This window comes from Typopeltis vanoorti, chromosome 26 (genome assembly GCF_054136105.1).
Source record: "Typopeltis vanoorti isolate ZY-2024b chromosome 26, IOZ_Tvanoo_1.0, whole genome shotgun sequence".
Lineage (NCBI taxonomy): Eukaryota > Metazoa > Arthropoda > Arachnida > Uropygi > Thelyphonidae > Typopeltis > Typopeltis vanoorti.
Window position 1 is genome coordinate 27839198 of NC_143574.1, and position 27563 is coordinate 27866760.

The 27563-nt window shown below is 35.3% G+C and overlaps 1 protein-coding gene across 1 annotated transcript; it reads left to right on the plus strand.

Annotated features, from left to right (window-relative positions):
* Window positions 1-3650: 3650 nt before the first annotated feature.
* On the plus strand, window positions 3651-27360 carry LOC150092436 (uncharacterized). Its single transcript, XM_090415097.1, has 3 exons — window positions 3651-3722; window positions 24110-24332; window positions 25221-27360. Exons 1-3 carry the CDS (start codon window positions 3668-3670, stop codon window positions 26773-26775), a joined length of 1833 nt encoding a protein of 610 aa, XP_090271223.1. The 5' UTR covers window positions 3651-3667; the 3' UTR covers window positions 26776-27360.
* Window positions 27361-27563: the final 203 nt, after the last annotated feature.

Below are 27563 nucleotides of genomic sequence, written 5' to 3' on the forward strand. Positions count from 1 at the left end.
CCATCGATAGTTACTAATATTACTTGCTCAAACAGCATGTTTGATGTAAGAGCATGTGACTTGTTCTATCACTCATATGTCCAAAATTGTTGGGAGGGGAAAACTGATAACCAAGGAAGTTATCAGTTTGAGATAAGTGGCATCACTAACAGATATCTGCAAATGGAGAGGACACTCATCTCCCTGGACTGAGCAGATATCTTCTGGAGGAGAGGGTGGTGAGGGGGGTCATTGTAGGGAAACCTGCCATCACCCTCTTGACTACCCTGTCACCCTCCACCACCCAATGCTATATTTTTTCCCACAAAAAATATGTGTGTGTGTGTGTGTTTGAGGTGGGGTGAGGGGGGGACACTACTGATATCCAGTAATTAATTATTAGAAAATGTAAAGAAGAAAGAAAAAAGTGTTTGTGTGTTTGAGGGGGGTGAGGAGGACACCAGTGATATCCAGTAACTAATTATTTTAGAACATGTTTACTGGTATATTGACAAATATTTTCCCATAGTTCCACAATCGAGCCAAAGACCCCAAAACTTGACCAAATATCCTCCTAGAATTCCAATCTCTAATCATTACCCATAATGACAAACACAACCACATCCCAGAATTCAATGCTCTGACCATTACCCACAAGTCCACACTCAGACTAAACACACAATGTGATGACGTCACTTATCTAATTCTTATCTTATCTACATTTCAATCTTGTCAGAATTCCATACTCGAACCTTTACCCACAATTCCCCACTCGAACCAAAGACACAAAGTTACGTCATTGACGGAAGTGTCACCCAGGAAAATTCCAAGGATTCCATGCACGATCTTATCTCTAACCATCACCCACAATTCTGGGATGTGGCTGTCACTGACAGATGGGTCTCTCAGCAAAATTCCAAACATTCCATACTCACGACGTCGCTGATTTTAGCAAACAATGACGTCATGAAGCCTTATCTTGATCCTGTTCAGAGTGCCACCCATAATACTCTTGTGCTTGCCTGTCAAATCAACAACAGCAGTAGGGTCTAATTTAGTCGATCACTGTAAACACTTTCCTGTGTGAAGATTTCAGAGGACTTCTTACTTCAATACTATGTAGTAGCTGCTCAAGAGTTAAGTCGTGTATGAAAGGTCTATAACAGCAACATAACTTTTCTGATCTAGTTAGCATCTCCATGCAATAGTAATATGGACTCACAGCTCTTTCAGCCTGAAGCAGTCAATGACAAACAAGAGTGCAATTTTCTTCTCACTCATTCCCATTTTAAGAGCAAACAAATATTAACGAAAGGCACTACAACCCTAATTGCAATCATGCATGACGAAAACACTGTGATTACCAACATTATTCTCATTGAAAACCGCTTCAAGCCTTCCTGTGTTTGATTTGTGTAATGCATGTGTTGTACACAACTGTCAAATGTAGTGATTTGTTTTTTGATGAAAAAAATAATAGCAGACACTTATAACAGTCGAATATTCCTGTTTTTTTAGTGGTCACAGTACGGTTATAATTCCTTTTCTATTCTATATTCATATATCTTAATGAGTCAGTTACCTCGAAAATTTTTTGCTATAACTACTATTAACAACAAAACCAAACCAAAATGATTAATTTAAGCTCACTCATCTCTGGAGAATAAACGATCTTTTTTCGCTGAATATTATAATTGCATTGTTAATTCGTACTTGTTAATTAACTCTATTTTCCCCCTCGAGTTGTGCTGCATTGATTGTAATAACTACACTATTATTATTACTAATAAATAAATAAAAATATAACGTCTAGAATAGTAATCATAATTTATATTCTATTGTATTGAGTCCCCCTGATGACTACTGAAATGTTAGAAAAAATTAATCATATAAATTATTGCTAAATATAATGTGAAATTCTGTACATTTCACATACTGAGTTTTTTATTTTTTATTTATTTATTCTTTTTTTTATGTAATGAACATTATTTCTGCAGATGGCGCACAAAAAATAAATAGCGCACAGCATGTCACGAGAACGCCTACGTCTGATAATTATTATTTAACATAAAATAAATCAGACAACGACTGTTTATTCATTAGGTTAAGTTATATAAAGAACGTGGCATTCAGTTAATTGTCATGGACTCATAATTTTAATTTACAGTATCGCGGAAAGCAGCTAAATATTTTATTTGACAGTACTGAGGTGACGCCATCTATGGAGTAACTTCTCAACTAAAATATTATACAAAATAGTAATTAATTATTTGAATAAGTAAATAATCAAACATCGCTTAACATTATTATTATGAATATTAAAAAAAATGAAATGAAAAGAAAAAGATGTGCAAATATGATTAATCGCTCTATTATAGTTTTGAGAAAAATTCAACCACTTGGGTTTTTCAAAATCCAATTGAGGCAAGTTTTTATGGGATTCTTGACTACACCAGTTATTTTGAAATTCAATATTTCGAATCGTTATAATATTTCTTTTCAATTTATTTTTATTGATTTATTTTTGTATTTATTTATTTACTTTTTATCATGATTTGTCGACTAAATATTGCGAATAATGAATAATTCGAAATGCTTGAATAATTTCGAATTTTTTTTTTTGTTCAAAATTTGCCAAATTTTAAATAGTCTATTGAAAGCTAAATTCAGATTACAAGCCAGTTGTAATTACACACACACAAAATTGAATTAAATAAATTAAATTTAAAAAAAATGAAAGAAAGAAGAAATTTTTCTGTAGTTTTTTAGATCAATTTTTCTTCTTTTTTTACAGCAAAATATTAAATACATTCAAGCTATTTGCCTAAATGCTTATCCTGTCCTATCCTTCTTATCCGTCCCTCAGGATGGGTTGAGGGATGAGGGACAGCCGGCTCGTCACTCCCCTGCTGCATCCCCTAAGGGCAAGTATTCATGACTGTAGATCCGCGTGTGTGTTTGTCTGTTTTGAGGGACGAAAAAACCGAGTTTTCGGGTGAAAAAAATCTTCTACCACCATGTGGGACCGGCTAACTCATCGTTAGTCAAAAGATACAAGATAAAGCAGCGTAACTGACGAGCATCGAACCTAGGTCTTTCCACCCAAAGGGCTTTGTCCATACCGACCGAGCTACGCAGTCTCCTGAATATTAGACACTTATAGTGAAATTCTACTTTTTGAGTCGAAATAAATTTTAAATATTACTTGGACACTAACTTTTTTGCATGCATATATATATATATATATATATATATATATTTTTTTTTTTTTTTATTTATTTTTTTTTTTATTTATTTATTTTTTTTTTTTGTTGCCTTGCAAAGTATATATATATACTTTGTTGCCTTGACTTTCTTCATCAGTACTCCTTTTGCGTGGTATGATCAACATTTGAAATATTGTCTTCACAAAAGATACGAACTTAAAGAAAGAATTATATCGAGTGTAATAGGTTTTATAATTATCTCTGGGTTGTTTGTCGCTCAAGGGAGTGGTGGTAGCTTCAGGAGAAAAGCAGGGGGGGTGGAGAGTGCGCGAAAGAGAGAGGCAGTACAGACGGCCAGTTACCTCTGGTCCGACAGGTTCTTACGCAGGACCTACTTAAGTAAGCGAGTGCCTGAAAGCTAGACCTATTTATGTGGAGACGGCAGCCCTAACTGGGGCACACAACTTTGTCCTCCGTCTATTATGGATTTTGTGGTGATTTTTACTCTCTGTCTTCTACTCTTAGTTCTGCTAGTAGGTAAGTAAAAGTTTCTTTACCGGATTCATATTAAAGTTACGTCAAGCGTTAACATTTGTCTACCGAGAAAAATACTTTCCTTTGTCCGTTTATGCAAGGTGGAATATCGATGACCTACTTAAGTGGTTTAAAACCTTCCAGGAAGTCTTACAAACTCCGTTTTCCAAGTGTCAGTGAATTGCACATCCTATGTACATCTACTTTCGATAATACAAAAAAACGAACAAAAAGAAAAACATCCCGGAGTTAGGGTTAACTCATTTTCTACTTGGAAAAATTAACTGGAATTCTTTATCAGTAATGCTTGAGAGAGAGAGATGTTTGATTTTAGCGAAAATTCTTCATCTTACTGTACTAAAAAACATAACATAATAATATATATTGTATTTGTAATAATTTGTAAAGTTATTGAAATTTGTACATTCCCGTTATCTGTAGAAGATGTATGGATGAGGTTTATTGAGCTATAAGCTCTGGTCGTGTCGGGGAAACGACAATAGCCGAGCCTCAGTTAAAACTTCATTGGCCACAGAATAAGTAAAGCCATCTCTAAAAATTAGGCGATCCCCCGGACCACTCCCTACGAGTGGCCGAAGGACCGTGCAATTCAGCGTTGGTTCCACTCAATGACGGGCACCCCGCCACTGAGCAGAACTGCTCATATTCCAGGAAAAAAGCATCCACCGACAGGGCCCCGCCGGAGAACTTCCTCACTAGAGACTCAAAATGCTCTCTCAGGGAAAACCCCCCGAAATCTACCTGAGCACCCCCCTCACCGGGAGCAAAATTTCGGACGATCCCTGGGCCACTCAATCGTGGGCGAAAGACCGTCCATCTTAGCAGTGTCCTTCCACCTACCACGCCCCCCCCCCAGCAGAACCGCTCAAATTCCGAAGAAAAGCATTCACCATTCACCGACAAAGCCCCTCAGCGGGCCGCGCCGGAGAACACATTTTCCCGGAGACTCAAATTATTCCCTTAAGGCAAAAACCTTAAGAGGAATTTGGAATACTGCATTATTTATAATAATCAATTAAGTATATGTAAAAGGTGTAAGAATGTTACGTTTAATTTATTATTTAAATTTTAAAATAATTCAGTAACCTTTCAAGAATATTTTGTAATATATCAATTAAATTATAATATTATATATATTTTCTAAATATTTACATAATTATGCTAAACTTTGTAATAAGACACTATCATAATAAAATAATAACGATGATGACATTATACAACGCAGCTGATGCTAAAATTTAATTGGCCAGCATATATGCTGGCCAATTAAATTCGTTCTCTTAAATAAGCAACCTTTTAGATGTTTTTGAATTATACCATTACGTAAGCAGGCTTTGAGCAATATCTCTTCACGTCTGCTTATGTCAAATATATTTAAGGTTACGTTTTATTCAGGTTACAAATAAGCCAGATTAATATCAAGATAATATTTATGTGAATATCGTGATCTGAATAAAAGGTTACATTAATATATTTTATAGATGTAATGTTACATTATAGGTGTCACTAGAAAAATATTTTGTTGTAAATTCTGAATTAAATATTAACGTTATGTTATCCAATGGATGTGCAGCTCAGGTAAGCCTAAAATCAATTTTTAGAAGAATACTGACACAGGATATTTCGAGGATAAATAAATATTACGTAAATGCATAACATATTTCGTTATATATATTATTATTATTTAAAATCTTTTTTAATTGTTTAAATTCTAGAAGCAGCAATGAAAATAATGCAATTTTGTTACATTCAATAAAGTTAGCGTAAAATTGGGTGCTAACTTAGCTGATTCTGGTAACAAGCCGATAAAAAAAATAATAATAATAAAAATAAATAAATGTTGGTCGGGGTAATTACTCGACTTCTCCGGTTACTCCCTTTATTTTTCAAGATTCGAAATGAGAATTATTGATGATTCAGTATCCAGGCATTTGTGTTCGTGCAAATCCAGAATCCTTTTGCTTGTACTGAAATTCCCAGATCTGATCGAAGCGTATTAGCTTGTCAGAAGTGAAGTTTAAATTCAGCAGTTCGTAAAACAGGATTTTTTTTTTTTTCGTTTATTTCCGTATGACCTGTCTAACACTGAAGATTGAATATGAGGGTTGGAACAAGGAAAAACTGCTTAAACGTTTCAAGGAAGGTGGCACGTAACATTAGTTATATCACCAGTTTATTGTTTTCAACAGTCGATGGACTTACTTCGTTTTAGCATTATTTCATTGATTTTATTCATTGATTTTGTCAATTTGGAATAGAGAAACTGGCGTAACTTGCTGGTAACTTAAACAAATATGGGTCAGTAGCTCCCATAATAAAATCAGTTCACGAAAACCTTATATGACATAAATATCAGATATTTACTGAAACCCCATAATTATTCCAGTAATATCATAACATTAAAAATCCATTTTCGACAGTCTACAAGTAAAAAAAATTCCTGAGATAAATTGTCACTATTTAAAAAATAATTTTTTGAATTTTGATAAATGGCCCGTCTTGAAAAATATTTAACTTAAAAATATTAAGGGACATGCTATACCTTTACAAGGTTTAAACTCATTACTTAGGAGTTTAGATTAATTAAATGGAAAATCATTAACTTTAAAAGTTTCCATTAACGAAAATTTTTTTTTAATTTTTCAGGAAATGGATGGTAAGACGCCATATGTGACTTTTTCTTTTACTATCTGTACATTTCACGTTGATTCTTCGTTTATTTACATGTAAATGTGAGTTCACTTGATCAAGTTATGTGTGTATGTTACTTTTATGAAATGGGTATATAATGTGCTAAAAATTGCGATAAAAGACAACTTTTGGGTTAATGTAACACTCGTCAAAATATTACACCACACGCCTAGCCAACTACACTGCATGGTTGGCGGTGGAGGTGTCTTGGTATAGTTTAGTCTCAATTTTAGTCTCAAAAGGCAAAAACTATTTACTGATTTAGCCATAAAATAATAAATATTAACACAATATGAATCATTGGTTACAATTAATTTATCAGGAAGTTGAATTGGATATTGTACGTATATTATCCACAGAAATAAGAAAATTGAGGGTGAAATCCTTTACTCTATCCTTATATATATATAACATATATATAGAATATGTTAGAAAATAAATAACATTAAAAATATGATAGTATTTTTATTTTGGACTTTATTTTCTATCCAAAGTATTTTATTCACTGATACGACAGCCACCTTGAAGCGGCCTCTCCTTGCCTGCAGCACATTCATTGGGATCGTAATATATATATTTACAGGTATTCCAATTGCCGATGCGAGTGCTACCTATCAAGCAGTAAATTGGGCTATAGTACGTCTTATGAAACAACTTACGTTTAGAGTTTATTCGTTTACCTGCCTTTACATTCTTGACCTATATTTTTTGACTCGGAGGTTAGTGCCCGGATACCTGGAGCAATAAAAAAAAAAATATAAAAAAAATAAGAAAACGTTGTTTGTGTTCATGATAGCGTTACACTCTACCAGGATTTCTCCAACTTAAAAGGTCAAGATAAAATACACTCCGCTAAAAATCCAAATACATTTTTAAAAAGAGTTTACTGATTCTTCTTTCCAATAATTATTTTTTTATTTTATATTTTTTTGTTATTTTTTTACACTAATCAGAAAGTATTTTGGATATTTTAAGTTTCTGTTGGCAAAAATAAATAGCGTTTGGCAAAGAAGAAAGTGTAGGTTGCAGAAAATAACAGGAAATTTGCAAGAAAATTATTTACGAACTGTATTTAGTAAAATGAAAGGGAAAAAAATATTAAAATTTACATAATACATTAATTAAAAAATAATTATATTTAAATTAATTCTACCAGCATTAATTTAACTTAGTAATTTATATTAATTTGATAAATTTATTATTATTCAATAAAAATTAAATCATAATACCAGTTAAATTTAACTTAAAACGATCGAAGTAAAATAATTTTATTATTTGTTGAATAGCCTAACTTAACAATGATATAAAAAAGTGAATTTCACGAGCGCCCTCTAGAATTATGTTGCTCTGATGGTTATTCGCCAAAATTTGTTAAAAATAACAAGAAATTAATAACAAAAAATAACCTGTTAATTTAATTATAAGCAAATCTTGATTAAAAGCATTTTAAAATTAACAGAGTGTTCATTGAATATACTATAACGCTTTATATAATTTTTTATCATAAAAAAAAAATTAATTAATTAAGGATCTAAAATTTCATATTCATATTTTATTTGTAATATGGATTACATACCGAAGAATTTTAAAAAAAATATTGTTTGAGGGTAATACTTACTTTGAACTCATTTTCTCACAGGATTAGCTCTTTTTTCTAACAGAAAAATATTCGTAATCAATATATTCTTTTATTTTAGTCAGCTCTTTCAAAACAATAATGTGCTCATTATCGGCTTCTTTCAATCTCCAGTCCCTTAGCCATATTTTATCCACTCTATGTTTGTTTAAAACACATCTTTCACTTTGTCGGATGCAAAGCCATACGGAACCAGTCGACAACTTACAAAGCGTATTACTGAGTGACCTACTGGGTTTAATTACTTTCCATTTCAATTGCTTATTAACTTAAGAAAATTGATTAAATTTATTTTATCATATTAGAGTGTGAGACTGACCGGAAAGTTAAACTGTAATCAACTCTATTCTTCCAGTAAATCAGTACACTTGTTAGAGTGTCTTGTCCTATTGTGTCTAACTAGATTATTAAAATAGGTGAATACATGAATTTCCGCATAGAGTGAAAATCGGCCTTCCTCATTCTCCTGTCTTATCTTCGTTGTTTGAGTTCCTCATTATGTCACATGTTTGTTTTCTATGCTGTTTTTTTTTTCCCCTACAAACAAAGCCTTGCGGAAAGAACTGGGGAGGGGAAGAAGAAGATATAGAAAAGATTAAGAAACATTCTTTATATACTCCGACTACCCTCACTAGAGAGAGCTTATAACGTTAGGGTTAGAGATTGTATTGGTGACAATCCGACTTTTGTATTTCGTACTATTTATTTCATAGCTTCTTGTAATTCATCATCTTTAATCCATCATAATGGAAAGCAAATAGGGTATATCGATATCAGATGAATTATTTGCAGATAAACTTTTTTGTGTGTGTTTACAGTAACAATTACTAAATGTCACTCATGATCAAAATTTGCATCACAAGATAAAGTGAACGCATGCTCATTATAAACTGGTTTATGACATTTGTTTCATTAGAAGTCGAGTTATAGTGCCAAGAGTGACAGTGTGTTTTGACGAACGGTCGGTCGTCACGATATTCATGCCGTACGCGACGAATTCTCGCTATCAGTCGTTTCAAAACTTCGAGATAAAACTCACCATTGACCGTTTGGCCAGGCGGAACGAATTCTTTGTGGATAATACCCTTGGAATTGTGGAAACAAATCAGCATTGTCTTTACTTTTGACTTCTCCAAGCGACTTTTTTTTCGGATGCCCCTCTTCTGGTGGTCTCCACTCAGCACTCTGGCGCTTTGTTGAGGGCTCGTACTCAAAACACCACGTTTCGTCACCAGTAACGATCGTTTCAAGGAAGTTTGAGTCCTTACGAGCGATTTTAATGATATCCTTGCAATGTTCAATTCGATACATTTTTTGGTCGTCGGTCAACCTGTGGGGGACAAATTGATTCGATTTACGAAAGCCCAAACCCTCGGTCAAAATGTTGTGCACAGTTGATTTTGAATCCCCAATTCATCTTCAATCAATCTCACGGACGATTTCGGGTTTTCTTTGATGAAATCACGCACTTTTTGGATATTAACTTCGCTCAATCTAGTTTTTGGACAGCCCGGCATTTCGTCGTCCTCAAACGTCTCACGACCACTTTGAAATCGCTTAAACCACTCGTAAACTTGAGTACGGGATAAGCATTCATCACTGTATGCTTTTGGAAGCATTTGATGCGTTTCGGTAAACCTTTTACCAAGTTTAACACAAAAGTCAATCGCAGCTGTGTTTGAAACTCATTTTCCGACCGTTCGTCAAAGCACACTGTCACTCTTGGCACTATAACTCGGCTTCTAATGAAACAAATGTCGTAAACAGTTGACACAACACTAATGAAAGTTTCTGCTTTCGACAACAGGTGGCGCCACTAGTTTCTTCTATTTTCGAAAAGTTCGGTTTCTTTTTTGGACAGAGGATGTATAAAAATAAAAGCTTTTATTCACATTTTCCCCTGTATCATCTGTGTTATCAAGTGTTGAAGACTACGCTTTACTTTTTTTTTTTTTGTAATAATAGATGATAGATGGTTTCATCATCATATGTGAGACGAACTCAACAACCAGGCTTATTGGAAGTCCGAAGTGGTGTGAAAAAATTCCACGTTTAGTCTCAGAGTGGATTTCTAGATTAACTAACCCTTGCCTGCCTACCTACGCCCATATTGTGCTACAAGGATCCAATCTTCGATTGGTTGGAATGTCATAAAGACATTTTCATGGACACCAGTTCTTCAGCTGATGCTAATTGATATTTAGTTATACTAAGTATATAATACAATAATACTATTAATTAGTTTTTGAACTGGAGAGGGGGTCTGGAAAGTTCTGATAAACTCTTAGAACAACGTATTATAACTAATTCTTCCAGTCTATGGAAAATCACGATTTTATCTGGAAGCTGTACTCTTAAAAACTAAATGGTAAAGTAATTCTAATGTGTTAAAGATATGGCTTATTAATGGTTCATTATGATGTAATAAGTATAAAGAATGAAACCGATCACTAACGTTTATGGTTCTATAAAATCCGAATGTTTCACAACCCACTGAGTATTACAGTATTTTGTTTATCTGCGATCTATATAGACTTATTTGCTTTCTAGGCCAATTGTCAGTACTTTGGAATTCACTCTAATTTTTGAAGCGAAGTAAATGACATATTTGTATGTCACTTTCCATACGATGACTATGACGTTTTATTTTCCTCAGGGATGCGGTTGCTTTGTGCATACGTGTTTATCCATTTTACAGATATGGTGTAAAATATGTTGTTCGCTACAGACTCATGTATCACCAGATATTATGACTGGGACGTAGTTAAATAACCGTCTGCTAACATGATAAACAAAAAGAGAGAAAGTCTTAAAACTATAATTATTGTAACTAATCATCAGAGAGAGAGAGAAAGCATTGATTCAAAATAGTTGCAGCCGATTCGGAATTTGATCAATCAACAGTAGCCTTGGAGACTTGCAGATCTATGTGGGATTGTACCAATACCAAACAGTTAATATCCTTCCTACAACGAAACTCCCAAATCAATATATCAGAGTTCAAACTACCATCTATTGTTTAAACCTATCGAGAAAATGAAGCCATTTCGAAGCTTCTGTTAGGGGATTCAACAGTCGTGTGTATTATCCGGAAAGTACGATGGGAACAACTGTTAATAAATCCCAGCACTGGTAGAATTGCAGAAACACCATTGGCATATAATCACCTTTCATCTGAATGTTACCCTTGATTCTTCTTCGCTTTTCTTTCTTTTATTTATTTATTTATTTTTTGTCGATTCTATGTCAATATTGTTTTGACTTTCTTGCATTGTCCTCAAACACTTTTATCATGATATAAACAGGTTTTTCCATAGATAATATCACCTTTGGTGTGGGCATTTTTAAGTATTTACTTATACATACCGTTCCAGTGCTTTGAAGAGCATTTGGGTACATCTACGCATATAAATACATAAAATCAGAATCTGGGGGAGAGCGCTAGTTTTCTTAATAATAATTTCTTAGTGGAACTAAATATCAGACGATGACCTGAAGAAAACGGGGAGAAAGAGAAAGAACTATTGTTCTTTATGTTTTCATGCGGTGAGTGAATGAGTGGTTACTGGAAGTGGTACTTTATCTGTGCGCACGTGCGAGAAAGGACAGTTGCTATTTGGTGAGAACAGTGCCATGGAAGCGTCCTTGCTTAACTTGTAAACGCATAAAGGTAAATGGAGACAGGCTTCGTTGACTCTCATTCTTCGGGCATTTTCGAGAACACCACCGAAAATAATTTTGTATTTAGTCTGGTGAGTAGGATATAACACGACGCACAGTTGCATAATAATATGATCGAAGTCTATTTATTAATATTTGGAATGTCTTAATATTAATTCAAATAAAATATATAATGTTCGGTTTTCGATCTCGTATTTTTTCCAGTACACTCAGCCTCAGTTATATGGAATTGATCAGTGACTGATTTTCCTTTTTCAATCGTATCCGACCGTAGGTGACTTTGTGGGCATTGCTCACAAAATATTCCAGGTGAGATTTTGACAGGGTGGTTCACCATTGCTTTCCCCAACCCCCCAATTTTCTCAGGGCTCGGAACAGTCATAATGGCTTGGACGTATTCATGTAGTCCATGAGCTGGTTTGCCTCTTTAGCGAGGAAAAACCCTGGATAAACCCAGGAGAAAAACCCTGCTGTCCACTCCCAAGACCGGCTAACTTGGCTATGTCTGAGAAAGATCCTTAAGCTCCTCACGTCGGCAATGAGAATTGAACTCAGGATATGCTTTCCCAGACATATGGTTGCGAAGTGCATAGCCACTAGGCTAACCGCGCCAACAATCGATCCGTAGCAAGTAATAGAAGCGATTACTATGTCGTTATCTTTATAGACAATATTAAAATTGAAGATGAATCTATGATTACATTTTTACGACTCCCACTCGGACAGAATTCCAAGAGCTGTCAGTTCAGGCATTGAAATATAACTGAATATCACTTTGTTTTTGACGAAGAATTAAAAACAAATGTTACCAATCACTTCGGGGTGATTGGTAACAACGATTAGTGGGAAGGAAAAACGATTAAGGAAAAACGATTAGTGGGAAGAAGTTCCTTATTATCGAAGTTCCTTATTACCGTGGACGATATCTGCATTTCCAGAAGCATCCCGACATCACTGTTTTAATAGAAATCTGTCAAGAAATCAACCATGCAAAAGGGAAAATTGTTAATTGGATTAAAACAATTAATCGGATATTGGATTAAAATGAATTGTTTTCGGTTAATTTGATAGCAATTAATTTAACTACTTAACCCCAGTTTGTATCAGGTTGGTCGATTGGTAGAGCCTCTGCTACTAATTGCTCAGTTAAGTAAGTTTGAGCGCGGTTAGTAGTTGGAAGGGGACCAATCGTTCGATGCTGTTGGCACACTCTTTCTCGACGAGTCTTTGGACTCCCTGGAGGTGTCAAATAATAATAATAATAATGCCAATTTAATCAAGTTTAAAAAAGAATTGACTGATGTCAGTTCTTTTTTAAACTTTCAGTACTTGAACTGCAAGGTTGAGCACGCTGTGCAATGTTCCAGAAGTATTATAATAAACAGCGAAGCCCACGATGAGTTTGTTTGTTGTTTTTCATTAAATCAAAGTAGTTGTTTTGACACCTTTTTAACATAATATATCACGTGACTTGAGAATCATTTACGTTAGAATTGCAATATTTGTATGCATTAGCCAAAGCGTTCTTTTCTCATAAAACACTGTTCGTGACTCAACCAATTTTTATAATGTAAGGAGGGACATCCTGTACAAGGAGCTCAGCTAACATCCTGTACTGGTTGACCTACAAAAGTTTAAATACTTTGCTACTACTTAAACAAGTTTCTTTTACTTTCTTAACTGGAATACTAAAAACAAAGAAACGAGTATGAGTACAATAACAGGACATCCCAATTCACAGAAATATACTGATGGTATTTTATTTGTAATTTTTTAAGTCCAGCAAATGAATGCAGAAATTGTGAGCGTAGAATAAAACAGACAACCAGAACAAAAGTTTATTTATTACGGTCAAGTACGAATCATGGTGATAATTAGAAATAGGTCAATGTAGGCATTAGCCACGTATACATGAGTATTGGTCCCATGAAAATGAGTGTTGGTCCTACTGACTTATTGAGGCCTTTGACATCTAATTATTTGGCATGGCTTACCCACTTTCTAAGTAAAACGAACTGTCCCTCTCTCCCTTTCATCTATGAGTGTTCTCTCCCATTACACGTTAATTTAAAAAGAAAATGGCTTTTACAATACTCGCGGTTAACTGATTTTGAGAGGTTCACTAGCAAGGCAATTTATTGTAACCTTTTGGTCGCTTAGAAAAATAGATTTAATTAGCGATTTGTTTTAAAGAAATACAGAATTAAAATGAACATCATTAAATCCAATTTCATGATTAAGATGGATCATCCTTTATAATAATAATAATAATAATAATAATAATAATACATTTATAATTCTTTGTTCACTTGTCCAGAACTTAAACTCACATTATAACTTGTTAATTATTTTAAAAAATGTAAATCATCCCAGCCACTAAATAATAATGAGTTTCTTTTTGAGGCAGAACACACTCGTTCCAGTATTAATGCGAAGCAATGGTGAGTTTAAGAAACAAATTCCAGGAGACCGCTCTAAAAGCATATACGTCCAAACTGTTAGTCGTTGTAAGTTTGTATATTTAATGTCTATTTAGCGAGGACTGCAGAGGGCGCACCTAAATCTCTCTCGTTAAATATGGCGTACGTTTTACACGAATACATAGGAGTGATTTATTCTTGACGACGCAAACAATCGAGTGAGCTCAAAACGTACTGAATTCTTTCCAATAATAGTATTCATGGTAAGAAGCATATTTTCTTGTTCTTTTTAGTCATGTTGTACACAATATAAACACAAACACGTCCATCCCAGCTCGTTAATGAAGCATTGCCATGACATAGTCACTGTATGTTATTACTCAGGCATATTCTGTTCTTTGCTACTGCAATTTTCATATCCCATGTCCTAATACGGGGAAGTTATTTTTATTCCTTGTTCATCAACCTTTGATCCCAAACGGATTAAACTGGATTGATCTCCACCTGTAGCGGAGATCATTCTACATCCTTTTCTTGACATCATCATCAGAAAACTATGCAAAAAATTATCAAAAAAACATGGCAAAATATGGTTAACTGCATAGATCTGTTTCATCTTGAAGTCAGCAATATCGTGAGACTCATGCTTTTGATGAAATATTATTTGTAGTTTTAATGTAACAGTTTTTGAGATATTGTCACCAAATACAAGTCTTTCTACAGGAATTTACAATCCTTCAGATGATGGTACGAAAATAATAATACGATAAAAATGCGCAACATATATTTAGTGTTTGCATGAAGCCTTATACGTGAGGAAAAGATCCACGAGACTGGTATTACTTGTCTAAAAACACTTTGCCCTGAAAAAAAGATCCTCACTTTAAACAGTTTCCTGTGCCCTAATTTAAACGATCAACACAAATTCTTTCTACAGTTAAGAAAAGCCAAAGAATCCAGCAAAATATTTCAGCCTAGTATTTTGCTATTATATCATGTTCTTACATGACAAGCTGCTTGTGGAGTGCAGGGATGGTGGTGGGTAGCCATAGTGAAACAAAACCCATGAAAATAACAATTATAAAAGACATAACAGAAACAGAATGTGTATGAGAAGCTAATTAATAGGAACCTGTGAGAAAGGAGGTCATCTCAATACCAATAAATCTGTGAGAAGATTTATTGGTATCTAGATTGCTGGGGAGTTTTCTGATGTGTTACTAGCAAAGAATCAGAAGCGGTATGCTGTGAGCTGTTTATGGTATAGTAGGAGATTTGCTTTGGTCGTCTAAACAAAGGTTGGAGGAGAAGACTGACTAATGCTTAGAGATCAGCCTTATCTTTGATTGAATGATATTAGGTGAAGAATCTGGTGATGAACAATTATTAAACAAAAACTTTTTTCGTTTGTATTTTTGCCTGAGATTTAATTTAACTCATCATATAATAGCTTCGAAGCGGAATTTCGTGATTTTTTTTATCAATTCAGAATGTTTATTATTATAGGATCAAATTAACTTTAGTGGCATTGACGAAAATTGACAAAAAATTCAGTATTTATTTATTAATTTTTGTTAAGTTAGAAATAAATAACATTAAGAAATGTAAGGTAAAAAAAATGTAAATCATCCCCACCCCTAAATAAAAATGAAAGATTAAAAATTATTTTTATTTACATAGATTTCATTGTTGGTTGTTAATACGTGTGGTAGTGCTTATTTTAATGTCTGGAGGGATAATGTGGGCGGTAGATGGCGCTGATGTAGATGATTGTTAGTAGCGGCTCGGTAGTGGTGGAGACGGAGTGTTGTACAGTGAGTGTCCTCCCGCGATGAGTCTTTGGACTCCTTGGAGGTGTCACGAATAGTAATAGTAATAATAATAATATTAAAAAAAATTTTTTTTTAAAAATATATATATATATAATTCTAGATTCAGAGAGTATTGATTAGATAATACGAAATGAGGGGGGGGGTCTGACATATCCAGGAATTTCGGAGGTTTTTTTTTTAATATTTGTTTTTATTTAATGCATTCTGTCTGGAAGTCCCTTAACATTTATTGTGTCTGGAGAGAGTTTAATCTGCAGGGGCTTCAGTGTGTGCCATCATTTCTGCTGCCGATGCACGTGTCCAAGGTCAGCCAGTATGTAAGCAGGATAACCTGAAGCCGACACTGACTTCTAACCCTCGCTTTACAAGCTGAGAAATACTGAAATCCGGTTTATTATTAGTTTTTTTTTGTTTTTTTTTTCGCCCACGCTCTTATGACACAATGCTAATACCCTAGGGATGGTAAAATAAAAAAAAACTCACTTTTACACGTTTTTAACTGCTTACAGTGCTTGTTTCATTAAAGAATATGTTTTTAACATTTGCAGCAGAGATTGCAGGATAAGAAAAAAAAAATGCGGTTGGAAAAATGAGGAAACTTATTGGATGCCTTGGGCAATACTTCGGCTTGCTAGTCTTCTTGTCGGACAAGTGAGCCACTCATATTACTAAGGAAAGTATCTGGCTGGTTTATGTTATGGGAAATGGGGATAAAACTCTGAGAGTCCGAAATATGCTACCACCAATGAGGCATACAACTCATGTTCATTTGGAATGATATTCACCTACCATGCTTACTGCACGAGTCAGACCCACAGCCTGTTGGTTGAAGAACAGATACGCTAACCAGTCGGCCAATCAGACCTGTATTGACAGAATGAATCCTTACTATTGATAAATTTAATAATAAATATCTAATAGAATGATTAAGAACGTGTTCCTTAAACATACTTTGCATTACTGTCGTTCTCTGGCACCACAAATCACAAGATGAGTTTTTCTGGTAGTCTGTCTTAAGGCTTGCCACGTTCATCAGACAGTTTTGGATCTTTAGTTCTTGTGGAGCCCAAACGTTAAGAAATCTGGCTTCAATCCAATCCCTCACGCCCTCCCTGACCCACATCAGTGACGTCAACTTGATGGCACGCCCACCACGCCTTAGGACAGAAGCAAAAACTAACAAGAATGCAGACCTTCAAAGTACGGAGGTCATAACACCGTAAAATACAAATAAGTTTTCGCTCACTCCGTCATTTACCACTGGGTTAAGATGTTTAAATGCTCATTTATTTCGTTTATCACTTTCACAAATATTCACGGCACAGTGAAATTCGAATCCAAACCTGTTAGTTCGAGAGCAGAGTCATTATCCACTCGGCCTACCAGAATGGCATATTAAGCTATACAACAATAGATTTAATTGATTTAATATAGGATAATATATAAAATGGTTTTGCTTGCTTGTTTAAGAAGGGGATGTTATGTTTTTATGTTAATACTAAGTTCTATTTGTATGCCACATGAAAAAGAATCAGTGTATATTGATATCAGCAGATTAAAATAGACGTGAGGTACGCTAATAAGTTCCAGTTGCATATATCAAGTGGTAGAATGTGGATGGACAAGTTGACGTTGTTACTGGCTTGTTTGTGTGTGTGTGTGTGTGTGTGTGTGTAAACCCATTTCGTTTAGAACACCCAGTTTGAAATCGCGTCAAAGACATAAGTTTTTTCCTTTGTAGGCGAGATGAGTTAGCCAGTCTTAGATTGAGTTAACAGTTCCAATTTTACTTTGGGGCCGCTTCGATCGCTTTAATTCCTATCCAAGTGAATGATCTCATTAACTGCAATAAGATGGCTATTGATTCGAAATAAGTGTATTCTAATAATACATTTGCATTCGCGCGGGTGCGTTTGTATGTTTTGTAGAATCGTGGGCTTACTACACATCACCGACCTCATTCTCGTGACTCAGTTACGTACTTTTGCGAAGTGTTGATGAAGTTGAATAACTGGAAATAGAAGTCGGAGAGAAACGTGGAGGATATCTACATTGAATTGCAAGCAGCATTCATTGTGACTTATATCGTTGACCTTATTTCTTGACTGGACTGACTGTAATTAATATTCGCACTGTGTGAACCACGGATTCAGTTAATGAAAACACACACTCACACGCTTTCCTCTACGTGAAGTATTTATGTGCCTAGAAACATAGAAGTTAGGCATGATAGATGCTTAAATCTCTTTCCTTATGAAGCACTCTCCTAGGACCCCGAAATAAGATGATTATGCAGAAATTGACTTGGAAACAACCATCCTAAGCAACGTTTTTATTAATTTCAAGATTATTTTTTTTTATGTTGACTCATTCATGACAGGTTGGTAGATCAACCTGTAGTACATTAGTACAGTGTATGGGTAATAAAATCATATAAACACTCTCTGTCCAAAACGATACTGAACTTTTTGAAAATATAAGAAACTAGTGGCGCCACCTATAGTATCTTTTTGTTTTCGAAAGCGGCAACCTTCATTAGTGTTGCGTCAACTGTTTATGACATTTGTTTCATTAGAAGCCGAGTTATGGTGCCAAGAGTGACAGTGTGTTTTGACGAACGGTCGGAAAATGAGTTTCAAACAGAGCTGCGATTGACTTTTGTGTTAAACTCGGTAAACGTTTTACCAAAACGAATCAAATGCTTCAAAAAGCATACGGTGATGAATCCTTATCCCGTACTCAAGTTTACGAGTGGTTTAAGCGATTTCAATGGGGTCGTGAGACGCTTGAGGACGACGAAAAGCCGAGCCGTCCAAAAACTGTACTGAGCGAAGTTAACATCCAAAAAAGTGCGTGATTTCATCCAAGAAAACCCGAAATCGTCCGTGAGATTGATTGAAGATGAATTGAGGATTCCAAAATCAACTGTGCACAATATTTTGATCGAGAGTTTGGGCCTTAGTAAATTGAATTCACGATTTGTTCCCCACAAGTTGACCGACGACCAAAAAATCGAATTGAACACTACAAGGACCTCATTAAAACCGCTCGTAAGGACTCAAACTTCCTTGAAACGATCTCTACTGGTGACGAAACGTGTTTTGATGTTTTGAGTATGAGCCCGAAACAGAGTGCTGAGTGGAGACCACCAGAAGAGGGACATCCGAAAAAAAAGTCGCTTGGAGAAGTCAAAAGCAAAGACAATGCTGATTTGTTTCTAGATTCCAAGGGCATTATTCACAATGAATTCGTTCCGCCTGGCCAAAAACGGTTAATGGTGAGTTTTATCTCCAAGTTTTGAAGCAATTAATAGCGAAAATTCGTCGAGGACGGCATGAATATCGTGATCCCCGATCGTTCGCCAAAACACACTGTCACTCTTGGCAATATAACTCGGCTTCTAATGATACAAATGTCATAAACAGTTGATCCAACACTAACGAAGGTTGCCGCTTTCGACAAGAAAAAGATACAACAGGTGGCGCCACTAGTTTCTTCTATTTTCGAAAAGTTCGGTTTCTTTTTGGACATGGGGTGTATTTAGTGAATAATATAGTTTGCTCAAGGTACAGACAAATCATAGTATGCACTGAAGCCAATGAATAGCATCGATAATCATTGTTACTCTTTGTAGAAATTTCTGGTGGTAAAACTCGTTGATTTTTTACTATCGAAAAAATTTCTTTTCTTTACAATTTTCTCTACTTCGAGCACTGTAGCTGTCTTCTTCCTACTTTCAGGCAGTGTGCAAAAAATTCTCTCTCTACCACATAGGACAGTTCATATGTGTGCATCCACCTTGACTGAACTTTTGCTGATGTTGTAGCATGAGAACTTGTGCCATGAGCCAGTTTCTCAATCTATGCACTTGGTTAAATTACGAAACATGCGCTTCATGCCACTCATCAACATGCTGAGAAACTAAAGTCTGTCTCCTCTCTTACGAGTAATTACACAAAAGTTTTCTTATGAAGATCTTGATTTTGGTATGTGGGGATGGCTTTTATTTGAACAAATCTGACTTCCAATAGTTATTTTAAAAGTAATTTATATAATGATTAATGAAGATTTTATAATTACCTTAATCAGAATTGTGTTTTGACAAACAAACCAGTTTAGGTCTAAGAAGGTTCTCGTTCAACATAGAACTATGTAAAATATTTTTTATGGAATCGATTTTAAAAATATTTTCACGTATAAATATGTAAGAAAAGTCATCATCGTGTTTCTCATGTAATAAAAGTTGAAAATGATGTATTTTTTTAATTATTATAACAAAAATCAAGTGATTTATAATGTGAGTCATTTTGTTGCGATGACACTATCCAATCCGCGGCCTTCATGGAAAATGTGGGAATGCTTAAAAAATCGAACAGCGTCTAAACCTAAAAATGACTAAATTTTAAACTCAGTCAAGTTTAACAGTTTTTCTTTCAAAAAATTAATTTTTACAGTGCACTTTACGCATATTTGTTTATCTTCAAATTAATCGATATTCGTGTTATGTGTATCTACTGGTACCCACACATTCAAACATTTACTTGATCGTGTGCCAACATTTTAAAAAAAAAGCACCGGTTTTTTCCAAGCAGAAATAACAACCTTAGGATGCTAATTATTATTTTAACACCATCTGCAGTAGGTTAACCATAAAGTTCAGAATATTAAATATCCTTTGCCCACACGGTTTACACAGATTTTTCATCACTACCTTGGGCATTCGTTTGTGGTGCGTGTAAATCCTAATAGGATAACCTCTGATTCAAAATTAGGAGGGAAAAAAAAGAATAGATTTTACAATCGAGCTGAACCTCTTTCAACTCTTAACGGACCTACACCATATCCCTTCCCCTTTGTCTTACATGTAGCGGAGTGGTTTTGGCATCCATACATGGAAGCTATTTTATGTGTGTATAACTCAAAGTTGGTCAAGGTCTTCAATAACCGCCTCCTCGTTTCCTAGTAAAAAACAAGGAAATCCCTCGGCCAATATAGCAGTAATCGAGCTGCCCATGTTGTAACATGAACTGTCACCACTGTGTATTGTTCAGTTCTTTTTTTGTGCCCTTAAAACAAAACAATGTTACGATCAGTAATCTGCAATAGAATCTCAAACCGTTTTCCTCCCTTGTTTTTTTTTAGCGGATAACTACTTTACGAAATGGTTACTGGAGACTTTGGTCACTCCTTGATCAGCATTCATTGTAAGAACACCCCTTGCCGAGGTCACAGCACAGTCTTTATTTTGATGTCTAGTTTCTCGAGACAAATACGTAAAAAAAAAAAAAAAGTTATTGTAGTAAATCTCAATAAAGTTAGCAATCTGAAGTTGTTATGTTTTTTTTTGGAAAATAATATGAATAAATTATAACTATCGAAATTAAACAGTTCTATACATCCTCTGTCCAAAAAGAAACCGAACTTTTAGAAAATAAAAGAAACTAGTGGCGCCACCTGCTGTATCTTTTTATTGTCGAAAGCGGCAACCTTCATTAGTGTTGTGTCAACTGTTTATGACATTTGTTTCATTAGAAGTCGAGTTATAGTGCCCAAGAGTGACTGTGTTTTGACGAACGGTCGGAAAATGAGTTTCAAACAGAGCTGCGATTGACTTTTCTGTTAAACTTGGAAAACGTTTTACCTAAACGCATCAAATGCTTCAAAAAGCATACGATGATGAATGCTTATCCCGTACTCAAGTTTATGAGGGGTTTAAGCGATTTCAAAGTGGTCGTGAGACACTTGAGAACGACGAAAAACCGGACCGTCCAAAAACTGGACTGAGCAAAGTTAACATCCAAAAAGTGAGTGATTTAATCAAAGAAAACCCGAAATCGTCCGTGAGATTGATTGATTATGAATTGGGGATTCCAAAATCGACTGTGCACAACATTTTGAACGAGAGTTTCGGCCTTCGTAAATTGAATTCGCGATTTGTTCCCCACAAGTTGACCGACGACCAAAAAATGTATCGAATTGAACACTGCAAGGACCTCATTAAAACCGCTCGTAAGGACTCAAACTTCCTTGAAATGATCGTTACTGCTGACGAAACGTAGTATTTTGAGTATGAGTCCAAAACAAAGCGTCAGAGTGCTCAGTGGAGACCACCAGAAGAGAGGCATCCGAAAAAAAAGTCGCTTGGAGAAGTCAAAAGCAAAGACAATGCTGATTTGTTTCTATGATTCCAAAGGCATTATCCACAAAGAATTCGTTCCGCCTGGCCAAACGGTCAATGGTGAGTTTTATCTCCAAGTTTTGAAGCGATTGATAGCGAGAATTCGTCGCGTACGGCATGAATATCGTGACGACCGACCGTTCGTCCAAACACACTGTCACTCTTGACACTATAATTCGGCTTCTAATGAAACAAATGTCATAAACAGTTGACACAACACTAATGAAGGTTGCAGCTTTCGACAACGAAACATACAACAGGTGGCGCCACTAGTTTCTTCTATTTTCAAAAAGTTCGGTTTTTTTTGGACAGAGTGTGCACATGATTTCACTGCGGAAGAAGCTACGGACTACGACAGTTTTTCCAAGTAGAGACTTTTGTATTATTATTATTAATTAATTATTTTTAATGTTCTAGAAACACGCAAAAACATCTTATACTAATTACAGTGGTTAAATCCACATAAAGCAGCTACAAAATATACAGACTGATATTTAGTATAAATGTGTACTTCAATCAAGTTACTTAAATTAACTTACGTTAAACTTTACAATATAGGTCAAATTTTATCTCTCTCGGCGCCCTGCTGTTGTGTATGAACATAGTTTCTACCTACTTCAGTCCTGCGGTAATAGCTTACTACTGAAGTGCGCTAATAATATCATAATAGACCAAAAAAATCATTTACGATTTTCGATTAAAATGTCTTTTGGATTAAAAGGCACCTAAAAAATTGATTACTTTTTTTTTTTTACTTTTATATTTTATATCATCGTATTGTCGCATATAAGTACAGGTCTGTAATTAATTTTAATAAGTAAATATTTCGTTCTAAGTACCATAGGACGAATTTTTTTCATTCATATGAATGTTTTTTTTTAGTTATATTTTAATTTAATTCTATAACACGCTACTGCACGCAAGAGGGATTCCATTGTAAGCATGCGCAGTAACTGTATGTAATTCCTAGTATTGTTTGCATTAACACTAAAGAAGTCCGATGATGAAATATTTACTTATTAAAAATCTTCTTACTGTGGTTACGTGTGTATGTTTAGAAAGAGGAGATTGATAATTCTAAAGTGAAGAGTATTCGAATGTTGACCAGAAATTGATCGCGTTTTTATATGTTTTTAGAAGCAAGTCGAGGAATGGAGTTGGTAGCCATTGCAGTAGAACAGCGTGCTACAAATAAAGCAGAAGTATTATCACTCTGGTTGTATTCTTTTAGAACTTTATTTATGTAAAATTACATGTTACATAAACGTAACATGTAATTTACTTGTCAGCATAATACTACATAATTGCGTTAAGCATCAGCTGCTAATGAGTGTGTTTATAGTTCTTCGATTGTTGATTTAATTTTATATATGAAGTTGCAAAGTAATTGAATTTGAAATTATAAAAAATGATATATTATTAAGAAGATATATTAAGGACAAGAAAATATTTTCTTAATCATATTTATAAAATACAAATATAAAACGAGAACAAAGATTTATTCAAAATATGAAAGCAAAATTAAATTGAAAAAAAAAAAGCAAAAAAAAAAAAAAAACTGAGTTTTCAGTTGTCGTCATGACAACGAAGAGAATCTTTGTATGAAATTTTGCTGTAGAATGCGTGTAATGTGGATTATGTAGTATTAATTTGAAGTATGTTGGGTAGGTTTTAGATGGTGGATTAAATCGTGTAGACGAGGGAGTTGTGTGATGTAGAATATCCCCTATTGATTAGTTCGACTTCAATAAAGGTATTACATATAATAATAATAATAAGTGCGCAGATTAAAAAAAATTCTTTTTTTAAGGTGAAGTATTCAAAATTATTATTAAATTAATAAGAATTATTAATTCTTATTATTAAGAAAGTATATATATATATATATATATATATATTATCAGAATAAGTAAGTTCTGTGTGATATATAGGAGGTCAGCAGGTGACAACAAGCAGTGGATTGGTGGCCACGATAAACTCTGGAGGACTGTCGGGTACGGTGGAGTTTGTGCAAGATCCGTCTGGAAAGGGAACAAGTATCAGAGTTTTCTTACGAGGAGGAACATACGGGGAACAATTTCGATGGAAAGTTCACGAATTTCCAGCCATCCCCGGCACAGAGAAACCCTGCAGCGAAGATAAAGTAGGACGTCTGTAAGTATTCACCAAAACAAGCTTAGCTCATTTTTATTTTATGATTGTTATTATTTTTAGACAAGCTTAACACAAGTTTCGAGGGTGAAAGCTGATATATTACACATTGGGATCAATATAACGAGAAAAAACAATCCAAGAGAATAAATTATAATTATTTTTAAATTGCTGGTGCTGTAGGCGAAGAATTCATTTTTATGGATGATAACACCACACCACATTGTACGCATCTCGTTAACAGACAGTTCTTTTATATACGGAAGAAGCTTCCGTAGCTCACTTAGGTTTCCTTGGTTGGTAAGCCCTAGGTTCGAAAATCCCGTCTAGGGCGTAAAGAATGTTTTAAGTGATCAATAATAGTGACCTTTTCAAATTTGAGGGGCATGTTTGACTTGTATCGTATGTAGTGGCGGAATTTTTTTTTTTTTCTGTTGCTACTGTGAATTTGTTTGCGTCTTTTTTTTCTTTTTTTTTAGTGGTGGCATTTAATCTAGATAATGTTCAATAAGGCGTGATTTTATAGAACGAATGGTAGAACTAATATTGCATCATGAAGGACAGTCAAACTTATAAACAACATTATGTCAAAATAACTTGTCGGTCTGGCCTATTGTGGTTCTGCGTTTATGTAATATAGAAATATAGTGAAGATACAAATTTTAGAGAATACTTGCAACCTAAAAATACGCAATAAGTGTATTAGTATGAGACATTACAACCTGCACTTATACTACCGGTAATAATAATAATATGGTTTGATCCTATGAGCCATTTGTTCGCTCATAGCCTGAGAAATAAAATATGTATTCTGATATTTGTATTTTCCTCTCACTGACTGCTATCTCACTACCATAAAAATGCATAAATGTCTGTTGTTACCCTTTACAGGTTTGTGGACTTAACCTCTGCTCACGGCCATCTGACATCAGGACAAGATCTTGTGGTTACTTCCAGTTTGAAGATCACCGGCCCCCATTCGGTACTTGGCCGAACTCTAGTGTTAAGAAGCGCTGAAACTGGAAGATTAGCATGTGGTGTCATCCAACCCATCAGCCGAATCCGGACCTATCAGGCTCGACTCTTCACTCCCTTAGGAGGTGAAGTGGTGATTCGTCAAAGCAATTTCGGGCTTTCCATCTTATCCCAATTGTATTATTTGAATGGCACGCGCCGAGATTCCATCCATAGGTGGGCTATTGTGCAGACAGCTGAACCTGAAGAGTTGGATGTCACCTTCAACAATGTCATCAGTCGGTGCGAAAACCTTCAGTCGACTCCACTGATTCAACTCTCGGAAACGATCGGATACGTGGCCGTAGGCCGAGCTCCTCATGCAATCACCGGTCGCACCTATTACACTCTGTCCAATGCTGCATCGATGGAAAGCATCACGGGTACTCTCTATGTAGTTGTGTTTTCAGACATTGATCCAAGTCAGGTTCTGGCGTGTGGTCGCGTCTTCCCTATTGAACCTAAGCAGGCTGTGGCAAAATTTGAAACTGAAGTGTCGGGTGAGATTTCGTTCCGACAAGAGTCTCCCTATGATCCCACGCTTGTAACCATCAATCTGAGTGATATCAATAAGAAAGCGTACAGTTTTGGCGTGGATGAGCTGCCGTTGATATTCCGCGGAGACAAGTCGGAGGTTTGTCCAAATGTTCGGGGAATCATATACAATCCTCTGAAGATTGTTCCAGATGGAGTGCCTTCACCAGGGAAAGGAAGTGCCGATCAGTACGCTGTCGGAGATCTTAGTGGAAAGTACGGAACGCTTCACGAAAAAGAGAAGCACTTCGCTCAGATTTACGATCCTCAGTTAACCCTTTTTGGAGTTCACAGCGTCATGGGTAAAGCAGTTGTGATCTACTATCCAGATGGTCGGCCACTGTCTTGTGCGAATATCGAAATGAACGGCCACCGAATCATTACGGCTTTTGCAACCTTTGACCTTCCAGTGCAAGGTCAAATAATTCTGCGCCAGGATAGGGATAATGTGAACAGCGACACTTCTGTCTATATAGAACTTTCCTATCCTACCGACCCAGGTAATAAGAAAACTTACAACCATCCTTGGAGAGTACATGAACGAGCTGTGCCAACAGGACAACAGCTTAGTATTTCCAGTTGTGAGCAAGCTGGGGCCCCGTATAATCCATATAACGTAAGCGTTGATTCCGTGTATACGTGTCACTGTGCAGGAAAGGCAGCTACGAGATGTATGTTAGGAGACAACTCGGGCAAGCTAGGTTTCATTGACATTCCTCCATATGGCATCCAGAACAGCAAACAACAGATAGCACGATACTTCTTCACTGATCCTAATCTACCTTTGTTCGGACCCACTAGTGTGGTGGGAAGGTCGTTGATAGTCGACGGGGAAGACTATAGTACTGAACCCATGGTGTGCTCCAACATCGTGGAACATTACTCCTCTGGAAAGTGAAAAGCTCCAGTAATGCGTATTCAGGATGTGGACACACTCGTTTGGCTTATAGAGAATGGAACGAAAGTGCAGATAAACAATCTTAGAGTCCATATTTAGTTACAAAATTTAAACAACTCCTAAGATTCGGTCTAAGTAGTTCCTTTAGTATTCGTTTGTTGTTATATTAAGAAAGCTTCATATATCACGCATGAAATATGTTTTCCGAGTTTGTAAGAACGGTATTTGCTAGTTGGGCATGGACAGAAATGATATTTAACCAAAAGTGGATGACAACGAGAGATACCATACAAAGAAGAACCATTTAGAAGGTGAACGATCCCTGGAGTCGTAGGAGTTTCTTTTATACAGTTCGCTTAAATAAAAAGCCATTGTGTAATACATAGCCTCTATGTAACTGTGTATCCTTTGAAGATGTTTTGTGAATAAGCTGTAATGCTAATTTTAGAAATGTATGCTCTTATGAGATAAACGAAGATTTGTTGAAAGTATTGGGACAAAGATACATATGTTATGGATTGTCAAAAATGTACAGAGGAAAAAACTCTATTGAAATATTGACATTTTTTGTATTGGTTAGGTAATGTGGAACGTTAAACGTTTAAATATTAAAAATGGTTTTTTTAAGAAACGTAAGACAAAATATAAATCATCAAGTAAAAATTATAAAATGAATAATAAAGTAACTGTTTCATTTTAGATTGAAACCGTACTAAAAACAGCCTGAATGCCTTAAAAATAGAAAAGTTGGATTTTTGTTTACTAGCAAACAAATTCGCACAATATTG